The sequence below is a fragment of the Prorops nasuta genome, unplaced genomic scaffold, assembly GCF_024137725.1.
Source record: "Prorops nasuta isolate Cenicafe-Biocafe unplaced genomic scaffold, Cenicafe_Pnas_1.2 PNAS00006, whole genome shotgun sequence".
In the NCBI taxonomy this organism is placed as follows: domain Eukaryota; kingdom Metazoa; phylum Arthropoda; class Insecta; order Hymenoptera; family Bethylidae; genus Prorops; species Prorops nasuta.
The window spans coordinates 4,378,279-4,390,776 of NW_027116803.1; the positions used below are offsets into that span (position 1 = coordinate 4,378,279).

Sequence of the window (12,498 nt, forward strand, 5' to 3'; positions counted from 1 at the left end):
GATTAGTATGGATTCGGAAGGTATTATTCCATTGGTCCACGATAAGTTAGCATATTTTATATTTATAAAAAGAACTGAAATATTGAAAGAATATATAAGGATGCATATTGTCTTATTCAGATCGCAACCAATCTCAACAGAGTCTTCATCTAGCGGTGAAGTATAAAGTTAAATTCTAAAGTTAGTTCATCACTTTATACTCTTTTAACGGTAGATGGCGTTTAAAGTCAGAAGAAATAATTAAAAGATTGTTTTGTACGAGAGAAAATAGTATAATTCTATAATTGAAGTAAATTAATATAAAAGAGAGAATGATAGATACGCACAACGCAAAGATCTCATAATTCATTGTGAATCTACCACATAAGAAATGACTTCCAACATTACGATTACCTTATCGAAAGCCTAAATAACCAATGTTTTATACTATCGATAAGGTCACTGTTATCATTACCTATACCAAAATGGCGAACATAAACAAATGGTCATTGATTATGACCATGTGCACCATGTGGTAATACTGGTAATGTGGTATATTGTATGTATCAAAATATAAAACTGATTATCGCGCCTGTTTATCGTATAGGTTAAGTTTCTTTATTTTCTAATGAAGACTGTTGATTCTTTAGATGTGAAATATGTCCCAAAAATCTGGAAAGGTAATCTGTCAAAATGTTGGTAATGTGATCATTATTAATTTTTCTCTTATTGTAGAAAATTCCTAATGATAGTGGGAAGCAAAACTTCTCCATGCAAGAAGGTGCTTCTCAAGGCCAAAAAGAAAAAACTGCAAGTGGTTTAAGTTCCAAAGCAGAGGACCAATTTGAATTAGAATTATGTTGGTGTATACAACAGCTAGAGTTAACTTTGTCCAATGGCAAGTTAAAAGAAAGGCAACTTATGGATCTTAGTAAAAGCATTCGTACCTTAAAAAGTAATTCCGCATCATTAATAAGAAAAAGACAGATCATGAGAAACACCTTAGGTGATTATAGACAATTAATGGCACTGGATGAAAAGAATCTAGGCAAAATGATCTCCCAGATTAAATTTATTTCAGCCCCTAAAAATAATAAATCAGTATTTCTTAAAAAATCTGTAAGTCAAACAAAACAACCGCCAAATAATGATAATGAGCCTGATCAAAATGATACAAAGAGTGATATTAATGAGCCATTTAAATTTAATTTTCAAATTGAATAATATTAAAAGCCTATTTAAATGTTCATATTCTATAAAATAAATATATATACATTATATATATATGGTCTTCTGTCTGATTCATTCTACCAAAGTTTGATTTATGTGTATTCTCTCAATTTCAAATGTGTAGTTCAAGATTGGTAAGAATCTGACTGTCTTGATTTAGTTAACATTAAATGCAGAATTGATTACTAAACATTCGCAACTGGTCCTGTGGCGCAACGGATAACGCGTCTGACTACGGATCAGAAGATTCCAGGTTCGAATCCTGGCAGGATCGATGGTTTTTTTATATTTTTTTCACATTACTAATAGTGCATAATTGTACTTTTTTTATGTTAAATAATGGAAAAAGTAAATCTTTTATGTTAAATTACAATATCATTTCATTAAGTTATCATATGTATCAGATATTTCTGTAAATTGTGGTTTTAAACCATGTCGGAGCTAACTCAGCTAACGGAGACCAACGGAGACCCTTGACGACTTGACACGGTGAATTGCGCAAAGCGAACCCACCTCACACAGTAAATGCATGTTAACTTTCGTGTGAGCAGCAGAGAGCTTTTACGTGTGTTCAATCTTGAATTACTTTAAGAATAATAAAATTTCATTAAACCATAATTCATCGTACACATTTTGAAAAAACTGGTTTGTGCGTAAAAGCTTAGAGCATATTGTATTGTATAAGATAACACCGGCAAATTATTTTTTTACTGATACAAAATGAGCGAAAGCGAGGTTAACAACGTGGAAAAGGCATGAATTCAGCATTACTTATCTTTAGCTTCCGATGACTAGATATATAAATTAAAGTAGTCATGTTTTCGGTTTTAACAATATGCAGTTGTAGGATCATACAATTTGCGTCTAAACGGAGATATGCTTGGGTTTGTTCATGGATCTTTTTATCTTTTTCTAAAAGGTCCGAATTTATAAACGAAACTTAAGCTTAGCACGGTCTTAGATAAGATCAATTGTCTCACTTTAACCTTCAATACAGTGCTAAGCTCGATCTTTGTCTTAAGAAATTTTTAAGCTGAGATTCGAGCTTAGTTTAGTTTATAAATTCGAGCCTTAGAATATATTGTGGTTAGATCATTAAATTAAAAAAAATTTCTTTGATTTTTAATTCATACACCCATAGCATAGATCAATAATCCAATTTAACCTAATACATGACGTTAGAATTAACAGTTTGACATATGTTAGCATTTTCTAATGTTAACCTATAAATTATTTTTATTCAAGGAGTGTAACTTAAATGCATTTTCTATGTTATAGGCTAAAATGAAGAATAAGAAAGCTAGTGTAGAAAAGAGTACAATCTCTGAGCTAAAGCCATGGCCATCTTATATTGATGTGAGTATGATATAAAAAAATTATAAAAATTCTATTTACTAATAGGGATATTTTTTAGGAGCGTATATTATTATGGGATAAGTTAAAGAAACAGTACAATGAGGAGATTGCTGGAAAACAGCCTGAAGATATAACAATAACACTTCCAGATGGAAAGGAACTTAAGGGTCAATCTTGGCGTAGTACACCATACGAGATTGCAAAGTCTATTAGTCAAGGATTAGCAGATAATACAGTAATATCAAAAGTTAACAATGAATTGTGGGACTTGGACAGGCCTTTAGAAACTAACTGTAAATTGCAATTACTAAAATTTGATGATCCTGAAGCTCAACAAGTCTTCTGGCATTCCAGCGCACACATTCTTGGTGAAGCTTTGGAAAGAGTCTATGGAGGATGTTTGTGTTATGGGCCTCCAATAGAAAGTGGCTTTTATTATGATATGTTTCTTGACAACAAAGGAATATCAGCTACAGAGTTTCCTTATTTGGAGTCTTTGTACAAAAATATTGTGAAAGAAAAGCAGCCTTTTGAAAGATTAGAAATGAAGAAAGAAGATTTACTTGAGATGTTCAAGTATAACCAATTTAAAGTTCGTATTTTAAAAGAAAAAGTTAATACTCCAACTACTACAGTTTATAGATGTGGCCCATTAATTGATTTATGTAGGGGACCACATGTCAGGCACACTGGAAAGGTTAAGGCCATTAAAATTACCAAAAACTCTTCTACTTACTGGGAAGGCAATTTAAATGCAGAAAGTTTGCAAAGAGTGTATGGTATAAGTTTTCCAGATACCAAGCAGCTGAAAGAATGGGAGAAATTCCAAGAGGAAGCTGCCAAACGTGATCACAGAAAATTAGGAAGAGAACAGGAACTGTTCTTTTTCCATGAGCTATCACCAGGATCCTGCTTCTTCCAGCCACGTGGTGCTTACATATACAATACTCTTATAGAATTTATTCGTTCAGAATATAGGAAGAGAGGTTTTCAAGAGGTTGTAACACCAAACATTTACAACAGTAAATTGTGGCAAACCTCTGGCCACTGGCAGCATTATGCAGAAAACATGTTTTCATTTGATGTTGAAAAAGAAACTTTTGCATTGAAACCAATGAACTGTCCAGGACATTGTTTGATATTCGATGTTAGAAACAGATCTTGGCGTGAATTGCCGTTAAGAATGGCAGACTTTGGGGTTTTACATCGTAATGAAATATCAGGAGCTCTAACTGGTTTGACCAGGGTAAGGAGATTCCAACAAGATGATGCCCATATCTTTTGTACTGCAGATCAAATTAAGGAGGAGATGTTAGGAGCCTTGGACTTTCTTCGAAATGTATATTCCATTTTTGGCTTTTCATTTAAATTATGCTTGTCGACTCGTCCTGAAAAATACCTGGGAGATCTTGCAATGTGGGATCAAGCTGAAAAAGCTTTGGAAGATAGCTTAAATGCTTTTGGAGAGCCCTGGACCCTTAATCCTCAAGATGGAGCTTTCTATGGTCCTAAAATTGATATAACCATTATGGATGCTCTACATAGAAATCACCAATGCGCTACTATACAATTGGATTTCCAATTGCCAATTAGATTCAATTTATCTTACATCAAGTATGTTTTCATATACGAATTTATTGTATTTTATCTTAGTATTTACTTACATTGGTATTTTTCAGTGAAAATGGAGAAAAGATCAAACCAGTTATTATACATAGAGCAATTTTGGGCTCTGTTGAAAGAATGATAGCTATTTTGACGGAGTCTTATGCTGGAAAATGGCCTTTCTGGCTATCACCGAGACAAGCAATGGTAATTCCTATTGTCTCGCAATTTGATGACTATGCTTACAAAGTCAGGGATAGTCTATGGGATGCGGGATTCATGGCTGAAGTAGATACTGACTCCAGTGATACATTGAACAAAAAAGTTCGTAATGCTCAATTGGCACAATTTAATTTCATTCTAGGTGAGTATAATTATGATCAATATCAAGACCTTGTAGAACGATAAGTAAAATAAAATTAATTACAGTTGTCGGAGAAAAAGAACTTAATGCCGGAACAGTGAATGTACGAACGAGAGATAATGTTGTACACGGTGAAATCAACGTAAACGAATTAATTAAAAAATTCATTCAATTTAAAGAAACGAGAGACCGAAATTGCGAAGTAAATTTCTAAGAATATATAAAAATTTATTAATTTATTCTCTTATAGCAAAGTGTATAACCTCGGGTGGACCGAGAATTAATTTGTTTAATTTTTATCTCCATTTTGTAATATTTGTCCTAGTAAACAGATGCACAGTCTATAAAGGCGTAAGGGTTTCTTTAAAAAAACAACACCCCAATTTCTTTTAATTAAACATGAGTTTATAATCTTTTATTGTATATCATTAATTTACATAAAAAAGCTGCATTTCCTATTTATTATTAAAATAATATAATTGGAGGACGAGGCATGCTGCTTTTAAAAGTCGTTTATAATATTTTTCATTACAATGTGGAAGTATTCCCCAAACATTAGTAACTTGTAATGTTAAAAACTACCATAAAATATTTGTTATGTACACTGTATCTTTTGATTTTGACATTATATTGTACGAAATCTATGTCATTCACCACTTTTCTAAAAATATAATAGTCAGAAATTTGCCGACAGCAAACTAAGAAACTGTAAGTAAAATTATTTTGGAATTCAGTTTATTCTTATAAATCATATATAAAGTTCAATACATTTAATAAAATCGAATATAATAAAACATATTTTAAGCAATTACAAATGATAAATCATAATATTTATGTAAACAAGGTACCAGCATAACATCAGTGAATCTCTGGGATTTCATAGAATGCCGGAAGGCACTTTTATACTCTGATATCTTAGCGCAAAATATTGTTCATATTTTAAAAAATACTGATAATCATTTTCAGTAATCTGCCCAGTTCAGACAATGGAAGAGTACCACCAAACCGACTAGTTACGGAAACACAAATGGACGACATACAGATTATGAAACGTATTCGGAGAAAAATTAAGTTAACCTTGAAAAATCAAGTTTCAGATTGAACATACATATATATGAAGATAAACACAAATTGAAAAAACAATGTTCATATTCACAAGACTTGCACAAGTTGTTTGAACATTATATTACACAATATCATCCCAGTGTTTGCATTACAAAATATAAAGAATCAGTATGCAAAATTTTAATTTCAATCTTTCCTTAAACATCATTATGTTTTTGCAAAAAATCATAAATAATTTCAATTATAATATACAATGGGATCTCGTTGACGGAGCTTTTGCAGAACTTAAAATTGGTATCCTTAGCATATAAAGCCTTTTATTAAAATCTTCAGTATTACTCTTAAATATTAGTTTTATGTTTACATAAGGCGGCATCGCTCCTCACCCTTTGGGTCCTGCTGTAACAGAAAATAAATACATTTCTTAAGATATAACTCTGTCATATTTCTTTTTGATATACTAGATCAGCATAACAATTATTATAACAGCCAAGTTAATTAGTAATTAGTCACAATGAGAGACAAATATAATCAATGAACCCTTCCTAAATCTGTATGATTTAATATGAAGAAAGTATGACAAGTCTGTGTTTTTAATTATTAATGAAATTTTATTGAAGCTACTTTATTGATAAACAGATTTTGTTGTATTCTAAATCGTATACTCTGAAGACAATGTGGTTAAATACGAGGAAGATGATGTTGGCAAAAAATACATATCAAATGCATAAAGTTTTAGCAGAGCGTATATGTATTAAGTGAAAAATGGCAAGTAAATGAGGAAAGAGTGTAGAAAGTATGATCGAAAATAATTGTTAGCTGAACGCTGGACATCTACTAAGTTGAATCCAACTTACTTAAATTGCCCATCTCTTGTATTGCTTCACATTTATTATGGGAAGAGATATGTTCTCTATGAAACAAGAAGGGAACGTTGGTAATGCATAATATTGTATTTCTTGTAATACATGTAATACCCTCTCGATTATTTATATACTTTTTTTTAATTTGAAAGATTATGGCAGTGATTAAAATTACTTTAAAAGCATAATAAATAAACACAGTCACAACGACTCGGCAAATAAAAATGTCGTAGCTATCGTCTAATAGCCACATTGTCTTAAGTAAGAAATTTGTACATCCAATAAAGCATTCTATTCATTAAACTAAAATTACCAACAGTTTACTTACAGCTGTGAAAGAAAATAATGATTTAAATTCGTCTTACCTGCTGTTGGTGGTGAAAATCCTCGAGTGGACCAAACCCCCCCATCCTTTCTCTACGTCTGCTCAAGGCAGTAGACAATTGTTGTCTTCTGAGCTCTGATGTAGCCATTTCCTAAAAAGAAAAAACACGATAAAAAAGAAAATCCGATTACCGTTAATTGTACGTATATATATATATATATATAGAATATTTAATATCTTCTTTAAACATACCTCTCCATCATTGTTAAGAAGAAGAGTTGTCATGTGATCAGACGTAAACCATTTCTGTCCCTTCATGACAATATTCGACGGTGGTTCGTGAGAGGCACCAATATCGGAAGACCAAACGGAAACACTGGAACCAGCTTCAATCTTAGCTGTTCGATGAAATTTGAAATTAGTTTCCAAATTTCCTGCCTTACGGATGATTTGCCATCCACTTAATCCAATTTCCTTGTTGCCTTTGTTGAACAGTTTAACAAAGCGTCCTTGAGGATCAGTTTCAGCAAATTCAACATCTCCTTTCGACGATCCACATACACTAAAGTCATTGCTACTGCATTCTTCACTTTCCTCAAGTAAGGTGCGTTTTCGCTTTCCACTTCTCATAGGAGTATGCCTGGTTGGAGTACTCCGGTTTGTTGCAGATAAGCTCGAAGAGAAGGGAGTGATGTTTAACCTGCAGAAACAATTAAGATTTAAAAAAGGGTGTAAAATTAACGAAGACACTTAAAAAATAGATTTTGAAGGATATCCTCACCTTGCTTCTTCGGACTCTAATAACTTTCGATATGCAGCAATTTCAATATCCAATGCTATCTTTATGTCCATAAGATCCTGGTACTCCTTTAATTGCTGCGCCATTTCATCTCTCAAACGTGACAATTCATTCTCCAAATTAGCTTGGCTCTCGGCATATCGTACTCGATCATTTTCACGTAGACTCTCGACTTCTCTGATTCTAGCGTTAAGAGTATTATTAATATTCTCAAGTTCACTGATTCTTTGATTAAGTGCCTCGATCCTAGTTCGAGTTTGTCGCAATTCTTCCACAGCTAAGGCGGCAGCTCCGCTATTTCGCTGAGTTTGAGCGGTCAAGTTTTTAATTTTATTCTCGTACAAGCATTCAATCTCCTCCCGATTTGCCCGCATTTGAGCCTCATACTGATCCCGTAGTTCTTGTAAGGACTGTTGCAATTTCGCCTCGTATTGTTCTGCCAGTCGACCATCGATTTCTGATATTTCCACCTATTAAACAAATCACGTAAGAGTTACTAAATTAAGACAATTAAAGCTATTAGTAGCTCTCAAACCAGACATTGCGAGGCTCTGGCAGTTAAAAGCCAATGCAGAAAATATCCTAATCCTAAATATATCTACTATTCGGAAATATTAATAATACACAAACCTGTTTTCTTGTACGCGTTTCGGATAATTCTTGATGATGGATTTGATCTTTGAAGCTACACTCCTCCTTAAGGGTCTGAATGTTATTTTCAAGATTGATACGCTGAAGAGTTTCCTCTTCTAAATGTTTACGAGCGTCATCAAGGTAAGCTTTCAATTTCTCAATTTCCTTCTCTTGTTCTCGCTCTCTATCAGCTAATTTCTTACGTTCTGCCTCCGATTGATTGATCTGCTTTTGCAATTCTGCAGTACGGGATTCAAAGATCAATAAATTTCTCTCCGTCACTTGTAATTCTTTCGTTTTCTTGTCCAGCCTGAAAAATACATTTTATTTGATTAGTATGTTTCTACAATCTGCATACACGTATATTTCTATCCAGGACTTCCTTGGAGGCACGTTTCCGGTCTAACAAGAAAACGCTCGCTAGAGAAAATAAAATTCTCGAAGTGGGTCGCTCCCTTCTTGAAATAGAAGCATGACTACACCGGGGGGTAGCTTCTCGTGCCTGCTTCAAGTTTAGCCTTAGTTTTATCAGGCTATTTAACTAAATCTCCAAGCAACTTTTTCAATGTCACAATATTTCTCTCATAAATGGCTCAACTTGAATAATTAATAAATAGAAAGGCAAGGAAGACGATTTGCAGAAATTATACGCTCAACAAAATTTCACAAATTTCCTTGATTTCTCGTTCGCATAATTGCAAATTAATTGTCAATGAAAGCTCGTGAATGGTTTACCCGGACCAGAAATAGCTACGCAATAATATTGTTAATGGGTTTTAAAATCAGTATGCCAAGGATAACGAGATGAGAATCGTTATTACATCGCATGAACGTACAATTTTCATAAAAAGAACAAACATTAGGGGAATTCAACAATAGTTTTTCGACAGATCTTAAACAATTAGAAGAGAATATATTCAACTGTCGATTTTGTCGATAGATTCAAATGTTTCAACGAGTAAAACGAATAGTGAATCGGCTGTGGCGAATGGATTGGATGGCAGAATGAAAGTGGAATGGGAGGAATCGCAAAGTTGACGCATTTCTTGGTAGGAGGGCAGGACATTGTCGCTAGTGTCTCACGGGCGACGAGATCGGAATGCGTGTGGGGCAAAATGCGTAAGAGACGAGTCAGCGTGTCAAGAGCAAAACGACCCAGACACGGTTGAGCAATTCCAGGTCATACTCCCCAAGACTACCTTTTTCACCATTTTCTCCTCCCCGTGCGTATTAAAACGAAAGAATAGAATGAAATATTTTCTTAGAAAATTACCGAATCCTGTTAAAATCGGCAGAAAGTCACGTGCCACGTGACCAACCAAGCTCCTTCCATCCACGCTCTTCATCCCCTCCAAGGTACAATATCTTAATAAAAACGTTTGGTTTGCCGACGTTCGTAACCAATCCAATTATGATTCTTCGCTAGAAGAAGTTTTCGAGGCAACTCGTTATTCACAAAATATTAATAGATATGACGGAGTGCGAAAAACGACTAAATATTTAGACTCTCATTGTCGGTATGTCGCTATCTGCAGCTTTAAAGTAAAAATACTATAAGTAAACAATTGGAAGAGGATCGTACACGGAATAATGATAATAAGAATAATTCGCCCGACCAATAGGGGCTCTCAATTTGAAATTTGTAGGGGGCGTTGGAGGATGAATGAAAAGGGAGTGTTAGTACAGGGTAGGGGAAAAAGGTTGGGCCAAGAGAATTCATTACGAGTCTCAGGCTTCAGCTCAGGGCCAATATTACGGCGTGTGGCGGGTGTGCTGCTGTGGCGTGGCTGAACCCGCTGAGCCTGAGGAGAGAAAAGGAACCTTTTACCATACTGGTAGCCAGCTATGATGTCATCAACTATTTGGAAGATTCGTTTTTCAGCCAATGTACCCTGAATGCCGTCGCGGAAGGTCAACGCAAGCCTCTCGTATCCGCGAATCCAACGTTAACCAATAGCCACTCGAAATAACGATGATTAATTCGTGCCGTTTGCCTTCTAAATGAGAAAAATTCGACCATGCGAGGAATGACGCAATTCGATAAGATCGAAAGACTCCGTGTTGCTTATCGTTTTTCGCATGTCTCACTCTAATACGGCTAAATACTCTGATAAGTTGATACGGCTTTATAGCTTTTTCGCACGCATTACTTTGTGTGAAAAAAAAAACGTGCCGTGCTTCTTGCGATTATTTCGGAATTTTCGATAGCAACGAGAGAGTTTTCGTGAAAAACCGAGTGTTTGGAAAAGTGGCATTTATTCCGTTGTAATTGGGTAAGATTCCAAGAGAGTCCCCTTCAACCGGTACTTTCACCAGAAGCTTGTAAAAAGCGCGCTGGTCAACGGTAAATTTTATTTCGTCGATATTGGTGGGCAAGGGCAATTAAGATTGGCCGAAAATGCGGGGTAAATCGATTTCTTAATGACGGAGGGGTGGAAAGTGGCTAAAAATGTGGGTTTACGTCGGTTGAAAGTGGAGCGGGTAATGGCCGCGGGAGCGGGAAACGTTGGGGTCGATGTTTTTCGATCAGGTGGTATAGAGAAGCTGACATCATCGTGTAGTAAACCTGACGTAATCAACTTGTAGTAGTAGTAACGTCACGCTCCTCTCCGGCTTTTTAGCCTAGCCGGCTTGGTCATTTTTGCCCCTAACCAAATTTTTTTTCGGCGTCTGTTTACAATTTCATCGACCACTCTAACCATTCGAGCGCTCCCATCTACCCCCCTTAAAATCCCAATTTTCGATTAACCGCTGTTCAAACTTTTAACCCTAAAGGCCAAATCACTTTCCGATCATGACTTCTTGGGATTTTTTCGTGATACGGGCGACTTATTTTTACTTCAGCCGTCGCTACAATTAGCAGCCGAAGATCGCAAAGCAGGAAGAGAATAGTGAGACGCAAATAAGATACTTCCTTCTTCTGTCAACCAGGCCAAAGAATATCGATCTCTCGAATTTCGTGATTCAGTCGCATTAAAACCGACGATGAGCTTTCCTTGACCTCTTTTTTCCTAGTCTCTCGCACTCTCTCACATATTTTACATTCAAGAAATACTATATTTACCGAGTTGCCCTAGCTTTCTATATATCTTAAGCTATAAAACACATTTTATAAATCATCTTTTTTTCTATACCTAATTTAATATCTTCAGTTTCTCTCCAGGTTTTTTGTAACTCCCAGGAACTTGTTTACTTCCATTCTATACAAGACATTTCCCTACTCCTACGATATTTTCCTTTGAAAAACGAAGCTTGGAGATAAATGGAGTAAACGATAAAGAAAGATGGAGGGATAACCGCAGTTAAAAAGTTAGTGTACCTTTTGTGTCGATAAAATTGGTGACTCTATCGCTGCACCAAAGTGCAGTAAATGAAAGGAAAATTGATCAAAAATAATTGCGTTTTAGAAGTTGGCGAAAAATTACGTCTTATCGAGGAACTTTATCTATGAATAATTCAAAACAATCTCGGGCCACATTATCAATTCCGAGTCCGCTTTTGCTTCTGTACTTTGGCAGTTCCATATCGGCAGGAGCAGTTAATTTTACGAAAACACCAAAAGTATAAGTATCATGAATTAAGGTTAGGGACGTGCACTTTCAGTACGGTAAGATCAAGAGGACTTTTGGATAATGAATTGAATAAAAAAACACGTAAAGAGGAAGAACGCTCGAAGATGAGAAGTAATAATTTTCGTAGGCGTGACTTACTTGTCTTTATACTCCTCTTTCTCTTCCCAAAGTCGCTTCGTGTCGATCTCGAGTTTGGCCCTTTCCCGGGCAGTCTCGTCGAGGGTTCTCCTTGTATCATTTAATTCATGGTCATACATAGCCTTGATATTGGACACTTCCCTGGTGACGGTCTCCTGAGAGGTTTGTACCTCCCTTGTCAACCTGGAGTTCTCCGACTCCAGGTGCCGAACAGTATCGATATAACACGCAAGACGATCATTGAGATTTTGTAAATCCTGTTTCTCCTGAAGTCGAGAATATCTGGTGGGACTTAGAGGACTGCCCGGTCGCCGGCCGGTCGACCGATCGATCGGCGTCGACGTGCTCGGCATCGGCGATTGTACGTTAGTCCCACTGGACGAGCTCGCCGCTGTTTTCTTACTCGCCTTCGTCGACATTTTACACTGATATTTATCTCCCAATATTCGCAATTAGACTTGTAACTTTATCGTTTCTCGTTTTCCAAGTTTTGCTTCCCGTTAACCGCTACCCATTTACACCAACGCACGCGAGATCTCACAACGTCCCAACTGCTTTGTGGAACTTCC

The 12,498-nt window shown here is 35.7% G+C and overlaps 3 protein-coding genes and 1 non-coding gene across 10 annotated transcripts; 3 read left to right on the plus strand and 1 right to left on the minus strand.

The window, feature by feature from the left end:
• Nucleotides 1-262: 262 nt before the first annotated feature.
• LOC136774297 (UPF0488 protein CG14286) lies at nt 263-1,263 on the plus strand. The gene is made up of 3 exons (XM_066728484.1): nt 263-538; nt 630-659; nt 715-1,263. Exons 2-3 carry the CDS (start codon nt 639-641, stop codon nt 1,201-1,203), a joined length of 510 nt encoding a protein of 169 aa, XP_066584581.1. The 5' UTR covers nt 263-538; nt 630-638; the 3' UTR covers nt 1,204-1,263.
• Nucleotides 1,264-1,410: 147 nt separating this feature from the next.
• Nucleotides 1,411-1,483, plus strand: TRNAR-ACG (transfer RNA arginine (anticodon ACG)). The gene has a single exon. It is a non-coding gene; the product is annotated as a tRNA-Arg (tRNA).
• A 204-nt stretch (nt 1,484-1,687) lies between these two features.
• ThrRS (threonine--tRNA ligase) lies at nt 1,688-4,882 on the plus strand. 4 transcript variants are annotated; one of them, XM_066728541.1, is made up of 5 exons: nt 1,688-1,962; nt 2,488-2,565; nt 2,624-4,179; nt 4,245-4,534; nt 4,600-4,882. In XM_066728541.1, exons 1-5 carry the CDS (start codon nt 1,930-1,932, stop codon nt 4,746-4,748), a joined length of 2,106 nt encoding a protein of 701 aa, XP_066584638.1. In that variant the 5' UTR covers nt 1,688-1,929; the 3' UTR covers nt 4,749-4,882. The 4 variants fall into 4 exon arrangements, with proteins under 4 accessions (XP_066584638.1, XP_066584637.1, XP_066584640.1 ...); XM_066728540.1 differs by having other exon boundaries at nt 1,954-2,093; XM_066728543.1 differs by lacking the exon at nt 1,688-1,962 and adding an exon at nt 2,206-2,295.
• A 370-nt stretch (nt 4,883-5,252) lies between these two features.
• LOC136774327 (lamin Dm0-like) lies at nt 5,253-12,482 on the minus strand. 4 transcript variants are annotated; one of them, XM_066728547.1, is made up of 7 exons: nt 11,930-12,482; nt 8,217-8,529; nt 7,569-8,056; nt 7,040-7,487; nt 6,828-6,938; nt 6,457-6,512; nt 5,253-5,995 (listed from the first exon to the last, which is right to left on the minus strand). In XM_066728547.1, exons 1-6 carry the CDS (start codon nt 12,346-12,348, stop codon nt 6,492-6,494), a joined length of 1,800 nt encoding a protein of 599 aa, XP_066584644.1. In that variant the 5' UTR covers nt 12,349-12,482; the 3' UTR covers nt 5,253-5,995; nt 6,457-6,491. The 4 variants fall into 4 exon arrangements, with proteins under 4 accessions (XP_066584644.1, XP_066584643.1, XP_066584642.1 ...); XM_066728546.1 differs by having other exon boundaries at nt 5,253-5,998; XM_066728545.1 differs by lacking the exon at nt 6,457-6,512.
• Nucleotides 12,483-12,498: the final 16 nt, after the last annotated feature.

What these genes read in the sequence shown, in the direction of transcription:
- LOC136774297 (XM_066728484.1), top strand. Translation starts at nt 639, where the DNA reads ATGTCCCAAAAATCTGGAAAG. An exon ending in TGTCCCAAAAATCTGGAAAG is followed by an intron (nt 660 to 714) that starts GTAATCTGTCAA and finishes CTCTTATTGTAG; the next exon opens with AAAATTCCTAATGATAGTGG.
- ThrRS (XM_066728540.1), top strand. Translation starts at nt 2,025, where the DNA reads ATGTTTTCGGTTTTAACAATATGCAGTTGTAGGATCATACAATTTGCG. An exon ending in CTAAACGGAGATATGCTTGG is followed by an intron (nt 2,094 to 2,487) that starts GTTTGTTCATGG and finishes TCTATGTTATAG; the next exon opens with GCTAAAATGAAGAATAAGAA. An exon ending in ACAATTTAATTTCATTCTAG is followed by an intron (nt 4,535 to 4,599) that starts GTGAGTATAATT and finishes AATTAATTACAG; the next exon opens with TTGTCGGAGAAAAAGAACTT.
- LOC136774327 (XM_066728544.1), bottom strand. Translation starts at nt 12,348, where the DNA reads ATGTCGACGAAGGCGAGTAAGAAAACAGCGGCGAGCTCGTCCAGTGGG. An exon ending in AAACGCGTACAAGAAAACAG is followed by an intron (nt 8,057 to 8,216) that starts GTTTGTGTATTA and finishes TTTGTTTAATAG; the next exon opens with GTGGAAATATCAGAAATCGA. An exon ending in TTCTTAACAATGATGGAGAG is followed by an intron (nt 6,939 to 7,039) that starts GTATGTTTAAAG and finishes TTTTCTTTTTAG; the next exon opens with GAAATGGCTACATCAGAGCT.